At 44.9% G+C, this 23,531-nt stretch overlaps 2 protein-coding genes across 5 annotated transcripts in view; one reads left to right on the top strand and one right to left on the bottom strand.

The window, feature by feature from the left end:
- The first annotated feature begins 2,718 nt into the window (after window positions 1–2,718).
- On the top strand, window positions 2,719–10,297 carry LOC133507539 (phosphatidylinositol 5-phosphate 4-kinase type-2 gamma-like). The gene is made up of 10 exons (XM_061832666.1): window positions 2,719–2,853; window positions 4,092–4,189; window positions 5,196–5,292; window positions 5,624–5,773; window positions 7,612–7,758; window positions 8,042–8,080; window positions 8,371–8,484; window positions 9,680–9,929; window positions 10,041–10,144; window positions 10,217–10,297. Exons 1-10 carry the CDS (start codon window positions 2,719–2,721, stop codon window positions 10,295–10,297), a joined length of 1,215 nt encoding a protein of 404 aa, XP_061688650.1.
- Window positions 10,298–18,370: 8,073 nt separating this feature from the next.
- LOC133507495 (arf-GAP with GTPase, ANK repeat and PH domain-containing protein 2-like) overlaps window positions 18,371–23,531 on the bottom strand; it is a 30,523-nt gene continuing 25,362 nt past the window's right edge. For 3 of the 4 annotated variants that reach the window (XM_061832575.1, XM_061832576.1, XM_061832577.1), the window contains exons 17-19: window positions 22,442–22,664; window positions 21,550–21,853; window positions 18,371–19,770 (exon numbers count right to left, since the gene is read on the bottom strand). In XM_061832575.1, coding sequence (XP_061688559.1) covers window positions 19,489–19,770; window positions 21,550–21,853; window positions 22,442–22,664 — 809 coding nt within the window. In that variant the 3' untranslated portion in view covers window positions 18,371–19,488. The remainder of the gene's footprint in view (window positions 19,771–21,549; window positions 21,854–22,441; window positions 22,665–23,531) is intronic. The other variant, XM_061832579.1, reaches the window with a different exon arrangement.

The following is a 23,531-nucleotide window of genomic DNA, read 5'->3' as shown; positions in this document are numbered from 1 at the left end:
GCCAACAGTCTATTTGTCATTTAACAATTATTATTTGTATTATTGACAGCACATATCATTTTTCAATTTTTTTAAAAATATAAGATCAGTATTTTTACACCACTGCTATTGTAACAATGTACCTGTTGTATATAGTATCTACTTGTCATGTTATTTATATTTTAACACCATTATTTATGGCCATAGGATAATTAATAATAATTTAAATATTACCCAATGCTAATTAGCAGTCACAAAAAATAAAATAAAATAAATAACGTAGAGTGGAAGTTGAATGAGGATATTTTAATTTTATTTTTTTCCTTATTAAACAACATTAAAAAAAAGAAGTGACGGCACTTTGAACATGCACGTTGTGTTAGGCATTGTGTGACTTAATTAATGTGTAAGTATCAAAATCAGCTTGTCATGTTTTTTTCCATTGATTTGTCACATAAAAACAGCAGAAGAAAGCTTTAATCTCGTTTTCAACGAACAATAGTTTCTTCAATAAAGATTTGGATGACAATGTAAGCAAATCTCCAACGTCAAATGGTGCCCGCAACGTCTGGAAGCTGAAAGAATGTCACAACTCTTGACCATTTGGAAGACTGATTTCACATTTTAAAATTCATTCCAAGTGTGTCCATTAGTGATGTTTTTCTACGTGCTGAGTCAAATTTACAGTGGGAATTTGCCTGGGCCTTCAAATTGATCATCGGTTGCACGCAATTAAACTCTGATGATGTCATTTTTCTCTCTTCTCCTTGAAAATGATGAAATAACCGCTTAATCCCATTTTAATCGTGTTTTATAAACTTTGCCCTTCATCCTAGCGGAGACTCTTCTGTAACATAACACACCAGACACCTTCTGCCTGCTGTTCCAACCTGCTTGAACCCGTTTCATCACTTCCTTCCCACACTCACCATTGCTCTGGATTGTTGACCCCAAGTATTTGACGTCGTCCACCCTCGTTATCGCTTCTCCCTGTAGCCTCACTCTTCCCCCTCCATCCCTCTCATTCACGCACATATATTCTGTTTTACTTTGCCTAATCTTCATTCCTCTGCTTTCCAGCTCATACCTCCATCACCTTCCGTCTTAGTCTATTTGATTGGTTCACTCGAGCCTGTCTTCACGTCCACGGCGTTTCTCACAGCAATTGCCAGAAGTAAACCTTTGAACCCCAAGATCAGTGATTTCTTTCTTTCTTTTTTAAAAATATAGATACATAGCTTTGTTTGCTTCTTAACCTTAGTCTTTCGTCACAGATGTTTGTTTTTCTCCTTCAGAGTAATTTGATTTTGTCCCTTATATTTTTGCAGCTTTTGGTTTGGGAATGATTTTAGGTCTGTCTAACTTTAAAATAAAATAAATTATTAATAATCGCTGTAATTTATTGAATAAAATACTATAAAATGTTGCTTAGTTACACTTTCCTCCTCCTTTTTCGTTCTGTTGTTTTGTTTTGAGCACTTTCCTCTGAGTCCTGTTTGTAGTCCCGGTCTGACAAAATGAAAGGAGCTTTTTTTTTTTTTTTGCTTCTACAAAAAAAGTGACAGAAATACACAGATTTACGACATGATGTACTTTAATCATCAAAGACCCCAAACACAATCATTTAACACAGTGGTGTCAAACATATGGCCCACAGGCCAAAACTGTCCCAATGGGGGTACAGTCTGGCCCACAGGATACATTTGAAAAGGAAAAAATACAAAAGACATTGTGGTGGTGGGGAGTATGGATAATTTTGAGAATTATTATACTCCTGTATAAAAGGGACTGTAATAATTCTTTGGTCATCATAAATTGATTCAATCCAATTAAAAAACAAGTGCAATACTATATTCTACAATTCCAAAAAGACTTCAAGTCTTGTGCCTTCAAATACAAACACTTCCATCAGTTATTTTGCATGCATTGTGGATAACAAACTGCAACAAAATCTTCTCAAGAAATACGTTGTTTTATAAAATGATTTGATTTGATTTGGATTCAATCAAAATTAAAAACATAGGCATGTAAGATTTTAGTGGTTCTGCCAATTTGACATCAAATTATAGAAACAGATTTTTTTTAAATTTTAGACAGAAAAGTCCCATATGATAGAGGTAATCAACAATCTTTACATGTGCATGAAATAAGATAAGAGTTCTAAGAGTTTTGGCCTTTGAGAATGAATGTAGTATCTGATCCGTATGTCAAAAGCCAATTTATAGATACGTATGTACCCTGTTCATGAAACTAATACGATTCTCTATGTAAGTGTGGATATTTCTAAGGATAATTTTCAATCGATACATTTCTACCCATTAAAACAAATAATGACAGTAAGTGACACCAGAATAATTTTGAGAACACGGCAATGCCAAAATGAGTAGAAATCAAATCTTTTATACAGTGTACATATATATTTTAAATAGCTGATTGAGATCTATAGATGAGTCTAAAGGAAAACTCATTAACTTTATCAGTACTTAACCATCGAGTCATCTCAGCCACAAAACCGTCTCGGGTGGTGACTAAAAAAACGGTTGCAATAGTTTGGAACAGGGGGCTGTTGCATCCACAGCGCCACCAACCTGCAGCGGAAAGTTGGTCAAACCACAGCATCATCATCACCACCACCACCACCATCATCATCATCATCATCATCCATCCCACTTTTCCAAAGACACAACGACGTCGCAAGGTGATCGCCGCACACCGCCAGAGACAAAAAAAAGTGCCCCGATGTCCTCCCCGAGTGCAGCGCGCGTCCCACGCAGGAGGAAGACCAAGATGAAGCACTTCGTGCATCAGAAAGTGGAGGTGTTCCGCGCCGGGGAGCCCGTGCCCAGCGTGCTCATGTGGGGAGTCAATCACTCGGTGGGTATGCGACTGGGGAGGGCTTGCTTGCTTGTGTACAGCAGAAGTGGTTCAAGTACTCACATTCTGCACTGAAATAGTACTAGCTTACTTACAGGGAGTGTTGGGAAGATTACTTTAAAAATGTAAATTACATTTACAAGTGACCCTGTTGTACCTATTTCTATTTGGCTCCTGTTTTCCCCCTTTAAAATCTAGTGTAACTATTTACATTTCAAGTACTTTTCTTTATTGTGAATGCAGGCATCAACAGCACCTTTGGTTGCTGTTCTTCTGAAAAAGTGGATTAAAATCAGTGATCATTATTTTGTAATTCGTCAAATATTTGTTCTTTGCACAAATAATGTCATAACAAAACATGAAAAAAGCATTTTTTTTGCATTGCACATTCACATACAGCAGAACCTCAAAAGTACAGACTAATAGGAGGACGAATGAATGAAGCACTTTTTTTTTAGGCCATAAGGACCGATGTACAGTACAAAATGATTGGATTGTTTGGGTTTTTTTCATGCCTTATAACCTCCAGCATAGTATAAATGTCTTGAATAAATACAACAACAAAAAAACCTTTAAAATGTTTGACATTCATTTACTACGCTGGTGTCTTAGTCATGGTGACATTGATGACATCTAGTCAACAATGTCATTTTCGTGAGCCCCGATGAATTAGTGTGCTTCCTAATTCCAAATCTGTTGCCGAAGGTGCACCGCTTCATAAAAGAAAAAGACAGAATTAGTTAACCCATTTGCTCTTCTAACATTTTAGTCTATTTTTCAGTATTTCATCTCTCAGATTTCATGTCAACCATGGATATTCGCATGCGCCACCCTTGCTGACGCAAAGAAAATGATGTTCCAGATATAACGGATTTGACCTCGCAGCAGTGTGCCTCCTTGTCTCCCATTTGTAAAAAAGCGATCTGAACAATATTTTGAATTTCTGTACCAGACACTAATCGTACAATAATTATGTCTTCCGGGGAATTTTTCTTTTCTCCCCACAACCTGTCCATCCAACCAGAATAAAAACAGTGGAAAGGCTCCGTGGTAATCCAGAATTTCAGCTTTAAGGGGCAACAGAAGCGATGTACTGCAGCATTAAAAAAAGACCAATGAATGCCTTCGTTGTCAAGTTACATATTTCACAGGTCGTGCCATCATCTGCTGAGGGTGAAACATGTACGTTGGGTTTGTATTTTGTAACTTCCCACCACCCAGTAAATGAATGTGTGCAGATCAACGACCTGTGCCAGGTTCCTGTGCCTGTCATGCTGCTTCCAGATGACTTCCGAGCCAGTACCAAGGTCAAAGTCAACCACCACCTCTTTAACAAGTACAGTACTGTCCTCCTCTTTATTTTTCTGCTTTCATCCTGCACCAACACTCCTCAAGCAAGCATCACTTCACCAAAATCGGGGGAACAATAGATGGCATGATCTTTAGGAGTGCTCAGACGCCAATCAAAATATTAAAGTAAAGAAAGTGTTAATAAGAGTATGGTAGTGGTGGTAGAAAGGAGTGGTGGTAAGATTAATAAGGGTCTGGGGTGGTTAATACAGCTTTAAAATATGTATAAATAACAATATAAATCATAATATGAATAATAAATAATGAAAAAATATGTGGTCGCTACACGAGGGATTTCACCTATTGCAGGGGTGGTCCGGAACCTTACTCCAGCAACAAACGGGACATTACTGTACATACGTTTTCAACATCTATCAACAATATGAAGAAAATAGTTTCTCAATTCTTCAGAGAAGTACAACACAACTCAAGTCTGGAAAAATGAGTAGTTTGAAATAATCCCTTAATCCAGTCAGGAATCCAGGTTGTGTAACAGTCTCGGGAAAAACAATAAACTGTGTTTTGTCATGTGATGTTACTACACAGGGATTTGTTCCAAATCTCTTTGAATTTTTACCTAAATAATCAAAGTACACATGCCTTTATTAGCAAGGGTGTAGCACCAAATTGAGAGAGCCTGAAAACCGCTAAGGCTACTATATAATGAATGTGCTTTTAAAGATGTAGTTGTTGGCGTAAGTATCCTAGCAGCTAGGATACATATGCCTTGAACTAAATTTTGAAATTATAATCAGCATCAATATCATCAGTAATAACTAATAAGCATGCTTTATGATAAACAGATCTCATATATCAGTTAATAATCAGTCTAAGAATTAATTATCGTTGAGAAGATATTTTAGATTGGGTAGGTGTAATGATGTTGCTGTGTTTGGCATTGTCATCTTTAAAAGACATTAGATGATTCTAGATTGTTTTTTTTGGTTTTGTTTAATAAGAAAACCATATTTTTTGTGTGATTTGTTCCTTAGAGAGAATCTCCCGGGAGAATTTAAATTCAAAGAGTATTGTCCGCAAGTCTTCAGGAACCTACGTGAGCGCTTTGGCATTGAGGACCACGATTACCAGGTACTGCTGAAAAGAAAATAAATACAGTCCAAGCACACTGGTCTGAACTTATGCAGCATTATCAGAATTTTTTTCCAGCAAAGACTCAAAATTTGCATGCGTTTGTGTCAAATTTGCATTTCTGTGCACCTTGGAACACATTTGAGCTTAGCACGATGATCTGATCCATTCTGGGCGCTCATTACTGATGAAACACTGGAGGAAATACACAATCATGCAATAGTTTTTCCAATGTCCTGTTGGTAGCAATTTGCATTTCAGTGAAAACCATTTGCATGTTAAAGCGTGTACAAAATGCAGTATGTAAAAACGAAAATGTTTTCATCGACAGGTGTCTCTGGCTCGCAGTCCGCCGCTCAAAGATGGAGAGGGGACATGTGAGGGCCTGCTGCTCGCGTCATATGACCACACATTGGTGGTCAAAGAAATCTCCAGTGAGGAGGTGGCGGAAATGCACAACATCCTTTCTGAGTATCACCAGGTGACACACGCACACTTAAATCATTTTTTTTTTACCGACAAAGAAAATATGGCCCTTACATAGAATCATATTTGGTAATACTTAAAGCGCAAACGCAAATGGAAATGCACTTTGTAATTGCTTTTATGCAAATACTGTATTTTGGTTCTCAGGAGTGTATGCCTGCCCAACAAGTGTGAAATTAAACAACCAAGTAGATTTAATGAAATCTGCCTCTTAACAAATATATATTTTAAATGAGATAGCGGTTATTAATTTTGCCACCACAATTCAGCTGATTTGCCAAACACTGCCCTTGCATCAAGTTCCGCTCATGAATTGGAAGCTAGGCTGGGTGAAGATCAGGCACACTACACCGTCTGAAACAATAGGACAAAGCCAAATGGTTAGCAAATTGAACAGATTTGCAATAGCTAACAGCACTCGCTTCTGAGAAGTGACTCATTCTTGATTGCTTGGTGAAGTTGACGCTGTGGGGGTGTATTTGTGTTTGGCGATGTGTCAACTGCATATGCCACATGCATGGTTCTGCACATTAGCATCAAGTGTCATTTATCAGCTCGGTGGTGAACTGCTGACTTTCTGGGAACATATCATCCTTCTGTCTAGTGCTGTGATAATAGTTCAAATAACTTGAAAATTTTGATTAAAAAACAAGTCAAAGCATTGCAGTGATCATTTTTCCATATGGGCTAATGTTACTAAAGTATGCGTAAAAGACTAACCATATGTTCAAAATTTGAGATCATTTCTCACTTCTAAAAACATATAACCCACAAGTGGCCAAGGATTGACACAGTCACCGGGGCACTTTCAATCACAAACGGCAACAAAATGAAAACTCATCAAACATTTTCAAAGACTACTACATGGCCACAAATGATGGCCAAGCTCTCAAATAGCCAGACAGGCTAACGGTTAGCCGGTTAACAGCTAGCTGCTAACACTAACCCTTCACTCTCATTTGCTGACTCTCACGTCACTTTCAAGGCTAGGCCCCGCCTCTTAAAGTCACACAGACACACACTCAATATCCGATTCCATTCATCAATTCATCTTCTGAGCCGCTTATCCTCACAAGGGTCACGGGAGTGCGAGAGCCAATCCCAGCTGTCAACGGGCAGGAGGCGGGGTACACCCTGAACAGGTTGTCAGCCAATAGCAGGGCACATGGAGACAGACAAGTGTCGTACTCAGAATCACACCTATGGGCAATTTAGAGTCTCCAGTGAATGCATGTTTTTGGGATGTGGGAGGAAACCGGAGTGCCCGGAGAAAACCCACGCAGGTACAGGGAGAACATGCAAGCTTCTCACAGGCGTGGTCGGGATTTCAGAGCTGTGAGGCCGCTATTCTACAGCTGCGCCACCGTGCTGCCTGTTATCAAATTATTCAAGTTATCTGAATTATTATCACAACACTAGACAGAGGGATTAGATACTTTAGGCCAAAGGCAGACCACACCCTGAAGTGGTCACGAGTCAGTCGCAGGGCACACCATCATTAACCGGGATATGAACCCGCACTGCTTGCACCAAAGTCAGTTGATAATTGCTCGCGGCACACCAGAAGAGCTTTCACGACGCATTATTTGCCACAGCACACTGGTTTGCAATCACTGTTTAGAATATAAGAATGAACACGAGGGAGAAAAAAAGCCTATATTTTATACGATTACTTGAATAATCAATTGTAAAAATATTCATTAGCTCCAGCCCTACTTCTGTTTTTGTTGGGGTAACATCTGCACTCAATGTACAGCCACGCCTAGCTTCATTCATGCAACGCTGTACCTGAAATATAAAAAGACATGACACTGCTCCTTTTTTCATACCCAGCATGTTGTCACCTGCCACGGTTCTACACTGCTCCCTCAGTTCCTGGCCATGTACAGAGTCACAGTGGAGAGTGAGGACACCTACCTGCTGGTCATGAGGAACATGTTCAGTCACAGACTGCATGTCCACAGGAAGTATGACCTCAAGGTAAAGTGATTGTGTAAGGGGGATCCGTTCCTTTTGTCAATGCCTGAACACGTTCCGTTACGTTTGTATTTGTTGCAACTTCAGATTTATAATCATTGTAAAAATATAACTTGCCTCAATTTATGACCGCTGATACTAGGTGTCAAGATCTAATGGCACATCATTAGTTTAAAATCAGTGATGTGCTCGCGACTCAATGAAGTGCCATACGAGTCCGCTCTCCACTCTAATTGAGCTCCCCTCAGATGATGATGAAATGTTGTGTGGTCTCTCCTTTCCTCAGGGCTCCCTGGTGTCTCGAGAAGCAACTTTTAAAGAGAAGGTGAGCTCACATGAAAGGATGTGTCAGTGCTGGGAGAACTGATTGAAAATCATGAGGAACTGGTTTTTATCCTGTGGGGTTAATAATGGAAGCGTCATGATTGCAGTGAGCTTGCTTTTGCGGACTGCATTGATAGATGTGACTGTGAAGAATGAAAAACAACATTTTATAGTCTGCCAAAAGGGATTTAGAATGAAATGAGAACCATATGAAATTTAAGAGGGTTCACACAAATATTACATTTACAATTTAGGTATTAATTTAGATATTCCTTGTTGTGTTCTGTCCAGGTCAAGGAGCTTCCCACTTACAAGGACGTGGACTTTATGAACAACATGCAAAAGGTTTACGTGTGTGACGAGGAGAAAGAGCGCGTCATGGTCAAGCTTCATAGAGATCTTGAGGTAAGAAATCTTTTTGAATTTTTTTAACTTTGTGTAAATGTGTCTGTTGATTGGAATCGCCCATTGGAATGAATGGAAATGCCATTTATCTGTCCTCTTTTCGCAGAGGATATAGAGTACATGTTTGTGAGTGTTGTTATAGACTCTGGCTGAATGTGTTATCATCCATCCATCCATTCATCCATTTTCTTACCCGCTTTTCCTCACAAGGGTCGCGGGAGTGTTAGAGCCTATCCCAGCTGTCAACGGGCAGGAGGCAGGGTACACCCTCAACTGGTTGCCAGCCAATCGCAGGGCACATCGAGACAGCCGCACTCACAATCACACCTACGGGCCATTTAGAGTCCAATTAATGTTGCATGTTTTTGGGATGTGGGAGTGCCCGGAGAAAACCTACGCAGGCACAGGGAGAACATCCAAACTCCACACAGGCGAGTCCGGGATCGAACACGGGACCTCAGAACTGTGAAGCCAACGCTTTCCAGCTGATCCACTGTGTCGCCGTGTTATTATTTATGTTCAAATTAAAATTGCTAAAAGGTTTGTAACGACCGCAGCATTGACATAAGTGTTATTACCTCATTTATTGTGTTTCTCATAGTTTGTTAACATTAAGCTAATTCACTTTGATTAATCAAGATGTGCTTTTGTTGTGTAGAAAAAGTGTAATTTTCTTCGTTTAATGTTCAAATTTCCAGTAAATGTGACCTGGGAGTGGCGCCAAACATATACCTTGAAGATTTCAGAAATAGGATCGCTAGGTACCACTGTAGACAAAAAATAAAAATAAAAAATAGTCCCTGCTCCTCCCAAAAACAAAATAAAACTAATAATTAAAAACTTTGAACCTAGTCGCTGATGGTGTGGTGACTTTGGTGTGGAGAGCGTGGGATCGATTCGAGTCGATATCTGCCCTGCGACTGACTGGCCCTGTGACCCTTGTGAGGATAAGCACCTTGGATAACAGATGGATGGACTTTGAACCTTTGACCGAACATGCGTGTGTTTGATTACTGCATTCTCCACTGTGCCCTGCATCGTTTGGCAACCAATTCAGGGTGTAGTCTGAAAGTCAGCAGGGATAAGCTCCCGCCCCCCAGCATACCCCCCGTGACCCTGAACAGTATAACCGGTGTTGAGAATGGATGGATGGCACATTTTGGAGTGTGCTAGCTAGACTGCCCTCTTTCTGCAGTTCCTGGTGCGCATGAGGATTATGGACTACAGCCTCCTGCTGGGTATCCATGATGTGGAGTGGGCTGAGAAGGATGAGGTGGAGATGGAGTCGTCTGATGGCGAAGAAGAGCAAGATGAAAGCAGCCTGTCTGCGGTCCCACGCTCCAGATCACCTGAAGGCATCGCCGGCTACATGAACTCCTTCAAGCCCATGGGCCCCGGGGAGTTTGACCCTTACGTGGATGTGTACGCTATCCAGAGCGCTGAAGGTGAGTCCTGAGGGCGCTCTCTGGCCCGGGCCCGGTCGTGCAGGCTCGTACGTGGAGATCAAAAACAATCGGCAAAGGCTGAAGCGTTGAGCCTCCCTCACTCCCGTGTAGGCGCACCGCGGAGGGAAGTGTATTTCATGGGTCTGATTGATGTGCTGACACAGTACGACACCAAGAAGAAAGCGGCTCATGCTGCCAAAGCTGTCAAACACGGGGTGAGCGTCGGTGCCATGTAAAGCAACTGACATTGTTTATTCACACTGACAAATTGTGGGTCTGTTTTGCAGGCAGGAGCAGAAATCTCCACAGTTCATCCAGAGCAGTATGCCAAGCGTTTCAGAGAGTTCATCACCAAGATGTTTGCTTAGCTGAACAAAGATCCATTATGTTTTCACACTTACGGGATGGAGATTGCTGCTCCTTCAGGAGAGCTTAAATTCAGTTTTCCCCATCTTTAAATCTGCTTTTCAGATGTCTTCAAAATACAGCACACACAGTAAAAGAATGGGGTTACATTTTCTTTTTGAAAACCAATTTGTAGTTTTGAAATTAAATCAGGAAACAAAATATTGTCTACATAGTTTTCTTATTTCATCCCATAGTTTCTGTGTGATTTTTATTACTTTAATAGTTCTTTGTTTTTGTATGACCTTTTTAAATGTACCTAGTATCTTAATTGTTTTTTTTTTTTCACCCCTTCTTAGTTGCTCAAGAAGCCACCCTTTTCTCTCATGGATGAGATAACTGTGCCTTTCTTTCTTGACCCCCTACCATTTTAGTTTTAGTTAGTTCTGTGTTTGTTCTTCAAAGACGGGGTGAAGCATGAAGCAACTGCAGGATCCTTTCTTGTCTCCCTCTCTTATTGCAAACATTTCATTAAAATGGGATAAGACAAGATCGTTCCCTGATTTCATTGCAAAACAAACTTGGTGTCAGAAGTGGGATCACAGGATCGACTGTCAGACTCGGGACTAGAGAGACTTTGATCATCCAAGACAAGTCACTGGCTTGCCCCTTACCCGAGCCATCAATACGGGGGGACTGCCTGGCGCCTGAACAACTGACTGCCGCCGAGAGATCCACACAGGCCTGCGAGGTCCTCCAAACAAAGAATTACGGTCAAGAAAAATATAATTACTTGAAAACTGGACCATTTCATATGGAAAGGTTCGAGTCCTGTAAAGTCCTCCAAGAGTCCTGTAAAGTGTTAGCCTCACAGTTCTGTGGACAGGAGTTCAATCCCAGTCCCGCCTGTGTGGAGTTTGCATGTTCTCCCCATCCCTGCATGAGTTTTCTCTGGGCACTTCGGTTTCCTCCCAAAACCTAAAAACATGCATTCATTGGATACTCCACATTAACCCTAGGTGTGATTGTGAGTGCAGTTGTTTGTCTCCATGTGCCCGCGATTGGCTGGCAACTAGTTCAGGGTGGAGCCTGCCTCTGTCATGATCCTGGATTCCAGCCAGGGCTGGGCGTGGCCGTCTAATCGGAAGGGTCACACCTGCGCCTCATGACCTCTGATTAGACCCAGTACATATAGGACCCGGGGGACGACAGAGACTCTGCTAGATCGTTGCCTCTCATGCCTCGTTCCCGCACTACCGTACTCCTGACGTCTACCTCCTGTGTACCGACCAACGCCTGTCTCCCGACCTACCCCGTAAGCCTGCCGTTACTGATCTTGCTGCTTGTTTGGACGGACTCCCTGGTAACCGACATTGGAACGAATAAAGGCTTATTCCGCACTGCCTACCTCTCACCTGAGTCGTGCATTTGGGTCCACCCCCGAGTCTCGTCCGTGACAGAACGAGCTAGCCAAGAACATGGACCCAGCCGACTCTGAAGCCATTCGCCGTGCGCTGCAAGTGCAGGGCAAACGCCTGGGTGAGCAAGAGGCTGCTCTCCAGGGTATGACTCACCAGATCCAGGAGCTCTGCACCCAGCTGCAACCGTGGCTAGCCTCCCAAGCTAGCGCGGCCGCTCCTGTGCCTCCCTGTGCCACCATCACTCCGCTCTCTCGACCAGAGCAGTTCTCAGGCGACTCCGGTAACGTCAAGCCCTTCCTGGCGCAGTGCGATCTCCACTTTGAGCTGCAAGCTTCCGCTTTTCCCACGGACCGCTCCCGGATCGCCTTCGTCATTTCCCACATGACAGGGAGGGCGGAGGCATGGGCCACCGCCGAGTGGAGCCGTAACTCGGAGACCTGCCGCTCATGGGCGAGCTTCGTCTGCGCGCTCACCCAGGTGTTCCAGTATGCGACTCCGGAACGCCAGGCGGTGTCGTCACTCATGACAATCCGCCAGGGGCGTCGCCGCGTGTCCGACTACGCCATCGAGTTCCGGATTCGGGCTGCCGAGAGCCGCTGGAATGAGGAAGCCCTCCATGACGCGTTTTACGAGGGACTGTCCCCACAGATCCGTGGTCACCTCGTGGCCATGGATCTTCTGCCTTCGCTTAACTCCCTCATCGCATTGGCCCTCAAGGTGGACCAGCGCCTCACCGTGCAGAGACAGATGGAGGGAGGAGGAGAGGGAGAGTCGCAGTCCGGTTGTTTCCGCTTCCCGGCCACCCGTGTTGTCAGCTTCACCGGAAGCCATGCGAGTGGAGGGGCTTGGCAGCTCAGCGGAGGAGCGCTTACGTCGGCGACGAGAGGGACGCTGTTTTTACTGCGGGCGTTTGGGACACTTGATCGCCCGTTGCCCGACTCGACCAGGGCATTCTGACATCAGGATCGCTACTCCGCTGAGTGTGCGGTACACCGCGACGGGTCAGGGAGGTCCCTTCTTCACCTCACCTTGGGAACGGACTCCCGTTCATGCTCTGTGATGGCTTTCATAGATTCTGGGTCGGAAGCAAACCTGATAAATCCCCGCGTGGTCGAGGAGCTGGGGGCGGCAACTTTTCCCACGCAACGTTTTCGTCACGCGTATGCCGCCAACGGCAAGTTCCTTTGTCGGGTTACACATCGCACTCAGACGCTACGTATGAGCTTTCCGGACGCTCACTCAGAGCGTATTAGCTTTCATGTCTTCGACGCACGTAGTAGCGACATCATCTTGGGCAGCCCGTGGCTCAAAGAACATAATCCGCACATAGATTGGACCACGGGTCAGATCAAGACTTGGGGAGAGGACTGTCTCAGTCGCTGTGTCGCTGTCCGGAGAGACAGGGGTATTCAAGTTGCGCCGGTTCGGCTAACAGAACCTAGTACCGCCCTGGACCTGACCGCAGTGCCCTCCTGCTACCATGACCTACGGGAGGTCTTCTCTGAATCTAAAGCAAAGTCTCTGCCGCCATATCGGTCATACGACTGCGCGATTGAACTCCTGCCAGGCACCTCTCCACCCAGAGGGAAACTGTTCTCTTTAACCGGACCAAAGCATCAAGCCATGAGGGACTACATCGAGGACTCGCTGGCAGCCGGACTCATTCGCCCCTCATCCTCACCAGCCGGTGCGGGGTTTTTTTTGTCAAGAAGAAGGACTCCACGCTGCGACCCTGCATCGACTACCGAGGCCTGAACGACATCACAGTCAAGAACAGGTACCCTTTGCCGCTTATCTCTACAGCATTCGAACTCCTCCAGGGAGCCCGGATCTTCACCAAGCTCGACTTGCGCAGCGCTTACCATCTGGTGCAGATTCGGGAAGGGGATGAGTGGAAGACGGCGTTCAACACCCCCACAGGGCACTATGAGTATCTGGTGATGCCCTTCGGACTGACAAACGCTCCAGCCGTCTTTCAGAACTTCATTAACGACGTGCTTCGGGAGTTCCTGAACAGATCTGTCTTTGTTTATCTGGATGATATTCTCATCTTTTCAGCAAACCTAACCTCTCACATTCAACAAGTCAGAGAGGTGCTCCGGCGTCTGCAGCAGCACCAATTATACGTGAATATGGAGAAGTGTGAGTTCCATCGGGCATCCGTGTCCTTCCTGGGCTTCGTCCTGGCTGAGGGAGAGATACGGATGGATCCCGGGAAGGTCGACACGGTGCTGCGGTGGCCTACCCCCACCAACAGGAGGGACGTACAGAGGTTTCTGGGATTTGCCAATTTCTATAGGAAATTCATAAGGAACTTCAGTTCCGTGGCCGCTCCTCTGCAATCGCTCACCTCGCCACATACCCTCTTCGACTGGTCCGGGACCTGCCAGGAGGCCTTCAGCAGGCTCAAGGCAAGTTTCACTACTGCGCCCGTTCTCATTATTCCGGACCCAGATAACCAGTTTGTGGTGGAGGTGGATGCATCGAATTCAGGAATCGGAGCAGTCTTGTTGCAGAGGAGTCCCAGGGATGGAAGGATCCACCCGTGCGCGTTCCTGTCTAGAAAGTTGACCCCGCCAGAGAGGAACTACGACGTGGGAACTGCTGGCGGTCAAGAGCGCGTTGGAGGAGTGGCGGCACTGGCTGGAGGGCTCGCAAGTACCGTTCGTTGTCTTCACGGACCATAAGAACCTTGAATACCTGAAGTCTGCGAAGAGGTTGAACGCCCGTCAGGCCAGGTGGGCCCTATTTTTCACCCGCTTCCACTTTAAGGTGTGTTTCCGCCCAGGCTCCAAAAACGGCAAGCCGGATGCACTCTCGCGGGTCCACGAGGGAGGGCGCACAGATTCAGACGCCGCTACTATCCTGCCAGCAGGGTGCTTCGTGGCCGGTTTCACCTGGGCGATCGAGTCGCGGGTGAAGGAGGCTCTGGGAGAGACACCGTCACCCGCGGATTGTCCGTCGGGCCGCCTGTTCGTCATCCCATCTCTGCGGGGAGATGTCATCAACTGGGCCCATACCAACAAGACGGTCTTCCACCCGGGTATGGCGAAGACACGTTCAGTGGTCGAACAAATGTTCTGGTGGCCTAACCTCAGCAAGGACGTAAGGGAGTTCGTCAACGCCTGCCCGGTGTGTGCTGCCAATAAGACTTCCCGCCTAGGGCCTGTTGGTGAGTTGCAACCCTTGTCCATCCCCTTTCGTCCGTGGTCACAAATCGCGCTGGACTTCGTCACCGGCCTGCCGCCTTCTCAAGGGAACACAGTGGTGCTGTCCATAGTGGACCGTTTTTCCAAGATGGTCCACTTCGTGCCGCTTCCGAAGATCCCGTCGGCCAAGCAGACAGCCCAGTTGGTATTAGACGAGGTCGTCCGTTACCACGGCCTACCCCAGGACATCGTTTCGGACAGGGGTCCGCAATTCAGCGCCCGTTTCTGGAAGGAGTTCTGCAACCTCATCGGCGCTTCAGCAAGTCGGACATCGGGTCATCACCCAGAGTCTAACGGCCAGACTGAGAGGATTAACCAGGAATTAGAGACCGGTCTTCGATGTCTGGCATCCAGGGACCAGAGCACGTGGAGCCAGCACATCAAGTGGGTGGAGTATGCCCACAATTCTCTACCCTCCGCTTCAACAGGTATGGCTCCACTCCATGTCGTGCATGGGTATCCTCCGTCCCTGTTTCCTCCACTGGTCACAGAATCCACAGTTCCGTCGGCCCTGGCCATGGTGCGACGCTGCAAACGGACCTGGGAAGCAGCTCGGAGGACACTGCTGCGCATGAGCAGCGCCTACAAGGCCGCAGCAGACCGCAAGAGGAGGGCCGCACCAGAGCTCAGAGTGGGACAGCGCGAGTGTGGCTCTCCACCAAAGATCTCCCGCTGCGGACGGAATCCCGCAAACTTGCTCCCAGGTTCGTTGGCCCGTTCCCTGTTTCCAAGGTTATTAACCCGGTCGCCGTCTCGTTGAAACTGCCCAGGTCGATGAGGGTGCACCCTACGTTCCACGTCAGCAGACTTCGCCCGGATCGCACGTCGTCGCTGGCTCCTCCGCTCAAGTCCCCCCCCGCATGGTCGACGGTGGGTTGGTGTACACCGTGCGCCGGTTGCTGTCTTCCCGCCGCAGAGGGAAGGGGGTCCAGTACCTGGTGGACTGGGAGGGATATGGCCCGGAGGAGCGCTCTTGGATCCCCTCCCGCTTCGTCGTGGACCGCTCCCTCATCAGGGACTTTCACGCGGCTCACCCTGATGCGCCTGGGCCGTCCAGAGCCGGCCGTTGAGGGGGGGGTACTGTCATGATCCTGGATTCCAGCCAGGGCTGGGCGTGGCCGTCTAATCGGAAGGGTCACGCCTGCGCCTCATGACCTCCGATTAGACCCAGTACATATAGGACCCGGGGGACGACAGAGACTCTGCTAGATCGTTGCCTCTCATGCCTCGTTCCCGCACTACCGTACTCCTGACGTCTACCTCCCGTGTACCGACCAACGCCTGTCTCCCGACCTACCCCGTAAGCCTGCCGTTACTGATCTTGCTGCTTGTTTGGACGGACTCCTTGGTAACCGACATTGGAACGAATAAAGGCTTATTCCGCACTGCCTACCTCTCACCTGAGTCGTGCATTTGAGTCCACCCCCGAGTCTCGTCCGTGACAGCCTCCTGCCCGATGACAGCTGGCTCCAGCACTCCTGTGACCCTTGTGAGGATAAGCGATTCAGAAAATAGATGGACAGCCAGAACACAGATCCTTTTATGTAGCGCATGCAGCTGGCGCATCGCCGGAGTACAGCAAAATTAAGAACAGGTTTATCGCTGATACACTTTCAGATATATACAGCTCACAAAACAAACAAACAAATAAATAAATAGTACTGGGCAGCAGCACGGTGGATCAGCTGGTAAAGCGTTGGCCTCACAGTTCTGAGGACCTGGGTTCGATCTCGACCCCGCCTGTGTGGGTTTTCTCCGGGCACTCCGGTTTCCTCCCACAACCCAAAAAACATGGAACATTAATTGGACACTTTAAATTGCCCCGATGTGTGATTGTGAGTACGACTGTTTGTCTCAATGTGCCCTGCGATTGGCTGGCAACCGGTTCAGGGTGTACCCTGCCTCCTGCCTGTTGATAGCTGGGATAGGTTCCAGCACTTGTGAGGACAAGCGTCAAAGAAAATTGATGGATAGATAATACTGGGCAAGCAATAAAGGCCCACCTATTTGTATACAAGGCATATAAAAGTAAATTTTCCATAAAATGTCCCTTTAAATCTGGGTCAAACTGACTAAAAACTCTTTGCGGTCATTAATTTGGCGGGGGAGTGAAATAGTAGTTATTACTTCCCTAAAAACAGATAAAAATCCATATATTCATGAGCCCTTGCTTGAAACAAAAACAACATAAAATCTCACATATGTGGATGTATTTTATGAAAGTTTCATTTTTATTTTTATTTTTTTTTGCATAATCAGGTTCTCCTCTGACAAGGCCAGGCTGCCCAAATCCAGTCATCTATCACAGTGCTACAACTTTCTGACAGTCAGGAGGACCAGAAAATCTTCCAAACTCAGGGCAAGGACCTATGTTTGGTATACCGGAAAAGAAAAAGAAAAAAAATCATACCACATTTTTTTGAGGTAATCTATTTTCCCCCATTTTTTCTATTGTTCACAATGTAAGGTCTTGTACTGTATCACCCAGTAGTGTTAGGAAACGTTCCAAATCCCAAGCGGAGCTCTGACTCCACATTGTATGAAATCCAACTTGTGAGGGGGTTCTGACAAATTCGATTTAATTTATGGCCACTGTCAAAACCCATCAGCAAGGAAGGCCAGAAAACCTTCCACACCCGCAGCAGGGGAACTTTGTGCTTCCTAAAATGACCACGAGTCCACAAGACCACAAAGAATATTTTTCATTTTATTTTAATTTTTTTTTTTGGGGGGGGTTGGACTTTGGGGGAACAGGTGCTTTAACCGTTCCTAGTCGCAGGCTATATTAGCTCATTCCCAAGGCTGCTTGTGGTGCACACAAACTGCTTCCGCTCGCTCCTGATACTTTAGAGACAGTGCAACATGGCACAGATTGATTATTTGACATAAACTTCAAGAGCCTAAAATATTTAAAATGTTGGTTCATTCCAACCTTTCTACTAGTGTTCCCTTGCTTCACCCAAAGTAGAGGCTTCAAAAGTGAAACGTCAACATGAATTCAGAGCATTTTTATTCTGTCTGTATGTAGGATTGTTATTTTTTTTAATCAACTACTGCTATTGAGGGCTATCGTTTGTGTTGTGATCCCACCCTATGTGAATCTTGTTTCTAATAATTCACTATCTTTTCTATCGTGAATCATCTGCTTCGGCTTGTTGCGTCTGCAGCAGGCAGTGTCGAAGCTCCGTTAGAAAAGAGAGTCCAGGGCTCTGACCTAGAAAGATGTAGCCCGCAGCCAAGGAGCAGCCAATCTGACAGCGAGATGAGTGTGAAGTGATTTCTGTAGGCTGATTATTGCTCAGCTGCAACATGTTCCTGTTGTTTTGGTGGATCTAAATAGACTTGAGCAGAATTTCTGACGCAATAATAATAATAAACAGCTGGACGATGGTTTTGTGTATTGATAATGAATGCTTTATGAATCATTTGCATGAATTAAAAAAATACAAATGAATAGACTCTTTACAGCACAGACGTATACTGAGCAACATTCATTAGATGAACACAAAATCACATCGAGTACGGATGGGTGACTTGTTTTTATGCTACTCTTTAAATCTCCACGTGGGCAAAAGTTCCTCTTTTCCTGACTCTGATTATCAGCCACCTTCCAACATTCATTCTAATGCTCACTTGTATACTGTATATACGTACATGTGAAAACAACATATTTAACAATACTTTTAATCTCTATTGGTCATGGCAGGAGAGTCACTTCACATCCATTAAAGCTGCACCTCTTCCTGATGACGTGACGCTTTTTAAATACATTCAGTTGAAATGAAGGCATTTTCTTTGCTCATATGCACATCACCACGGCGGCCTGCAGCTTGGAGTCATTCACTTTAACGATGTCTATAATGCACAAATCATGTACAGTGTTTGTCGCGCACAGTGATACAAACATTACATATAAATTTTAGTCTTGAGCTTTCAAGATTTAATTATCAAAGGAACACCAAAGCAAGAAACTGTAAATCTCTTCCGCGGCCACTTTTGTACTCAGAACCACCCGTACAAAAAGTACAATAACAATTCTGGAAATTAAGAACTCAGAACTTTTTTTATTCCTCATTTTTTTTCCTTTTTTTTTTAGATTTATAGAATTCTATCATCGTATCTCTAGATTTTGTTCAAAACAAAAGCAGCCTTGGCAGCGCAACTTTAAAACGACCGGTCAGTCTGTTTGGCTGCATTGAATGCAACACAATATAAACACTCTCTTGAAAATACCAGTAAAGTCATGGCATTTGAAACCGATACATACAGACCAATTTATTAGTTTATTGCAGTTCTTTACATTTGGACTTGAGATCTTCTTTTCGCCCAACACACTTTCTTCACTTTCGTTGCATGTGGCAGTTTGCCAGTTTCTCTCTGTCTGTCTGTCTCTCTTTCTCTCTCTCTCTCTCTCTCTCTCTCTCTCTCTCTCTCTCTCTCTCTCTCTCTCTCTCTCTCAGCAGCCTAATAGAGCTTGTGGCGCAGCACTAGTGCAACATCTGGCCACATGCTCCTTCATCCTGAATGTGCAGGCCTCAATCTCACAACATAACTTTAAAACAAACAAAAAAATTATCTCCAGTCTTACGACACAGCTTTTCTTGATGTACTGTAGCTAAAGCTCGAACACCCACCCCTGTGTGAGATCTTGAGCGTTGCGCCGACTGCTGTGTTTGGCGCCATTGCGACGGAGACGCCTGGGTTGGCCGCGGAAGCGAATCCGGCAGTTGTGGCGACGGAAGGGGCGGCTTCATTGGGACATCCATACTGCAGCAGTATCTCGGCGCACTCCTGGCTGCCAGCCATGCGAGCCAGGGTCAGTGCCGTTTGCCCCTGACCATCCCTGTACCGAACGTCGCATCCATACTGATGACAAAGACAGATAAAACAATATGGTTACTGGAACACATTGGATGTTTCTTGAATGTTTAACATTTTTTGTTTTAGTTTTTGTAATTATTGAGAGATGTTAGTCAACCTGCCTAGGAACAAGGACATCAGACGTATGCACTGTAGTCAATCAGTGTCATCCACTGAAGTTACATGTCTCAGTAAAAGGTTTTTGAAATGTCACTTCCAACTTTGTTTCATTTATTTTCTTTAACCCACAATGACATCCCAGTCTGTTTTTCTTGGTGTATAACTGAATTATTGTTTGGAGAAGATCTTTACCAAAGCTTGTTTAAAGGTGAATGATGCTGCGAAACAGTTTTAAGGTTGTCATGTTGCCTCCTATATTTAAAATACAGAATTAGCTTTTTGGGCAGTGTATTGTCTGTGCTTTCATTCTCAATCAGGCTGTCCCAAGGTGGAACTTTAACATTACACACCATCTCATCCTGCACTTTCTACTTTGGCTTCAGACCAGACCTTTTTTACTCAAGAAAGAGAAAATCTCATCCAGTTTCACTACTTTTTCTTCTATTATTCACATATCCCGATGTTTGTAATTATGAGTGGCCCAATGTGACTTAGCAGCAGCTCTTTGTGAGAGGCAGTGTGCTGCCGTGTTTAAAAAAAAAAAAAAAAACAAGACGTCAGCCAGTAGTTCACTGCGCTGGATCTGTTTTCCTCTGCGCTGAGAGTGTGCACAAATGCGCAGTTGCGCAGCTTAGAGGGAACACTGAATACAGTGCAGTCGTCCTGTCCCACGGCTAGGGACAACTAACTGGACTGTTCTTGATTGTTGAAGATGCTTCACCTTTAACCCAAAAGACTTTTTCAGTTCCATTTTTTGCTGAATTGTTGCTCACGTGGAGGGTTCTGCAACTAGGAGTGGATGACTGTCGGACACGTGTTTTGGTGGGATTGAAATTTTGTTGGTGTCGTAGATGTTATAAATAATAAAAATGCCATGTTGATGCCATATGACATGAGTGTCGTGACAAAAAAAGACATTTCTGTGTCTAAAGCCCGATCTAGCTGGTTGCTGCCAAACTGTATCAATATAGTATATACAGTAAATATTGGTTTACAGTTATACTTAGTACATTCACAATTCATTATAAACATATACCTGGGAGTGTCTGTGGCTGAAATTCATGCAAAGTCTTTGCAACAAAACTTATACTTCGATTAATTATTATTATTATTGTTTTTGTTATTAGTATTATTAATTTCCCAGACACATAATTCTTACAGGTCCATAGTCTAATTACATCCAGTACACGAGCTTTAGCATAAATCCCGCCTTTACAATGATATCCAGAAACAATTGGAGACAAGTGAAACGTACTCCTTCAGATTTGTGAGAGTGCAGCTGCTTTACTAAAGTCCCTAATGTCTCTTTTTGGCTTTGAGAAACCTAACAAATACACCAAAAATTGAAGAAATGAAGAAAAAGACACATTAACATGATATACACAATATCAGTAAGATAAAACTGATAATTGTCACTCTCATGAAACTAAAGGCAAACTAAAACATATAAATATATATGGAAAAACTCCATTGTAAAAGGCAACACTAACACTGTATACACAGTTGAATATACAGTGTCAGTCAAAACTGAGCATTATTATCTTTGCAAAGTCAGAACTTTGCGTAGAACTCTTTGAGCTTTCATAATGTAGTGGTCAGAGAGTGTAGAGTACATCCCAGTCAGCAAAGCCTCAGTGGGATAGACTAAGAGGGAAATATACTGACCCAAACAAGAAGCTGTGTCATCACCACGTCGGCCTGTTGACAGGCAGCATGAAGGGCTGAACCGGGCAGCCGCAGTGCCATGAGGGACCGGGAGGAGAGCGCCATGCTGGGGGGTCCGTTGATGTCCTCTTTAGTGCAGTGGGCCAGGAGGAGCAGCAGTTTGGGGAGGTTGTGCTCCATCGCCGCCAGCAGAAGACGGCCGGACAGTGTTATGTCTGGACCCTCATTGGGAGTGGGAGGAGCCAACGGCGCCACAAAGAGTTTCTGCTCATATTTGGCCCGAATCCATGACTCTCGCTCCTCTCTGGAAAAAAAAAAATAAAGTGGTGGAGCGTCATAGACAGCAATGGCTCCTCTGCTGTTTTTAACACAAACAAATGCACAAGCCCACTTACAACCTAAATTCATTGATTCAGAACCTCTCCTGTTGATTACTGTGGCACGATTGTGTGCGGTTATATGTATATTACATTTTTGTATCGTACATGTCCTAACACTTCTTCTGCACAGTCCACCCCCCTAAAGAAGGCAGACTCTGGAATTATCTTCTCAACGAGTTGAGACTGGAGAACTAACCCGAAGATATTTGACAGCGACCAAGTCTTGACAGGGCTGCTTGCATGAAAATCTAGATTTTATTATTGAAACTATTTTAAACACGGCCCAGTTAATTTATTTATATTTATCTGATTATATTTATCTTACTTTTTGTATTTTACCTTCTTGTAACTTATGTACCTTCTAAAAACCTCCTTTGGACAAATATTGCAAATTAGCACTCGTGCTAAAATACTTAAAGCAATGGATCTAGTTTGTCCGATGTTTTTGTGACGTCCAAAGCGAAAAAATGAGTAAATACATAAATACGAAATGATATTTTCACCGTCATTACCGGGTAGCATCAGGCGGGGGTTTACGGTGGCCCATGGTGCGAGCCTCCCATATACAGTTCACCATGTGGTTCCCAATGGCACTGAGAACCAGCGTGAGCTCTCGTGGCAGGTCGTCCAGATCCAGAGAGCGAACGCGCGAAACGTGAGTCCCCAAGTTCCTGTGGATCCCCGAACACTCGATGCATATGAGGGCGCCAAGGTTTAAACTGGCCCACGTAGGATCTTTCAAAGGGGGAAAAAAAAACACAAACTGATGATCATTCATCTTTAAATGAAATTGATGATTTTTAGTACGTTATTAATGAAAAAACGGCAGCCAGTATGGATCCATCCGTGTTTCCACCACAAAACATGATTTTGATGTATATGGCCATGAAAACCCTCTCGAGGGATTTGTTTTCAACAGGAAACAGAACGTGACGTTGGAGGCAGTAGCGCACTCAAGCGGACTCGTTTTTTTCTATCAGTTTTACCTGCGAGAAAATTACTCGTTGTTCCTTTGTGTTAGCCATAATGGCGGCTCGTTGCATTGCTGGATATTGCTCGAACACTCGGGAGGATGGATTCACTCTTCATACTTTTCCAAAAGATCCGGTTCGTTGTGAAAAATGGATTGCACGGTTGCAGAGGATGAGAGCTTCGTGGGTTCCAAATAACAGGTAGGTGTGTATACAGCTACTAAAAAAAAAAAAAAAAACAATTGTAGGGGGGGGCGTAATCCGTAAGTCAGGGATGCTAAATGTGTTGATGGGCGCATCGGAAGGCTTCCGTACAGCAGCTGCTGAAGGATGGCCTCCGCAGGCCTTGTGAATCGCCACTGGCCGGCTCCGCCTTGTTGGGTGGGGTGGCTCATCGCAGCGCCGGGCCATGGTGGATTGGACGGGGAAGCGGTTTGGCCGTGATCCTCAAATCATCTAAATATGGCTCAAAACAATAGGGTAATAATGCTTCGGTAACTTCACTCGGTTGTGAGATGTTTTCTTCAGAAGGGGCGTGTTTGTCTCCCATAGGAAGGGCCACAGCGTGTTTTCAATGGTGAATGTCCGGGGTGACGTCACGGGCAAGAGAGCAGCCAATATGGCGACCACT

This window comes from Syngnathoides biaculeatus, chromosome 10 (genome assembly GCF_019802595.1).
Source record: "Syngnathoides biaculeatus isolate LvHL_M chromosome 10, ASM1980259v1, whole genome shotgun sequence".
Classification (NCBI taxonomy): domain Eukaryota; kingdom Metazoa; phylum Chordata; class Actinopteri; order Syngnathiformes; family Syngnathidae; genus Syngnathoides; species Syngnathoides biaculeatus.
The sequence above is the reverse complement of the archived record's forward strand: the minus strand, read 5'-3'. Positions and strand labels throughout refer to the sequence as shown.

Excerpts from the sequence above, each read along its gene's own strand:
- LOC133507539 (XM_061832666.1), top strand. The coding sequence starts at position 2,719 with ATGTCCTCCCCGAGTGCAGCGCGCGTCCCACGCAGGAGGAAGACCAAG. Across the intron at positions 4,190-5,195 it reads AACCACCACCTCTTTAACAA|AGAGAATCTCCCGGGAGAAT; the intron begins GTACAGTACTGT and ends TTTGTTCCTTAG. Across the intron at positions 5,774-7,611 it reads TCCTTTCTGAGTATCACCAG|CATGTTGTCACCTGCCACGG; the intron begins GTGACACACGCA and ends TTTCATACCCAG.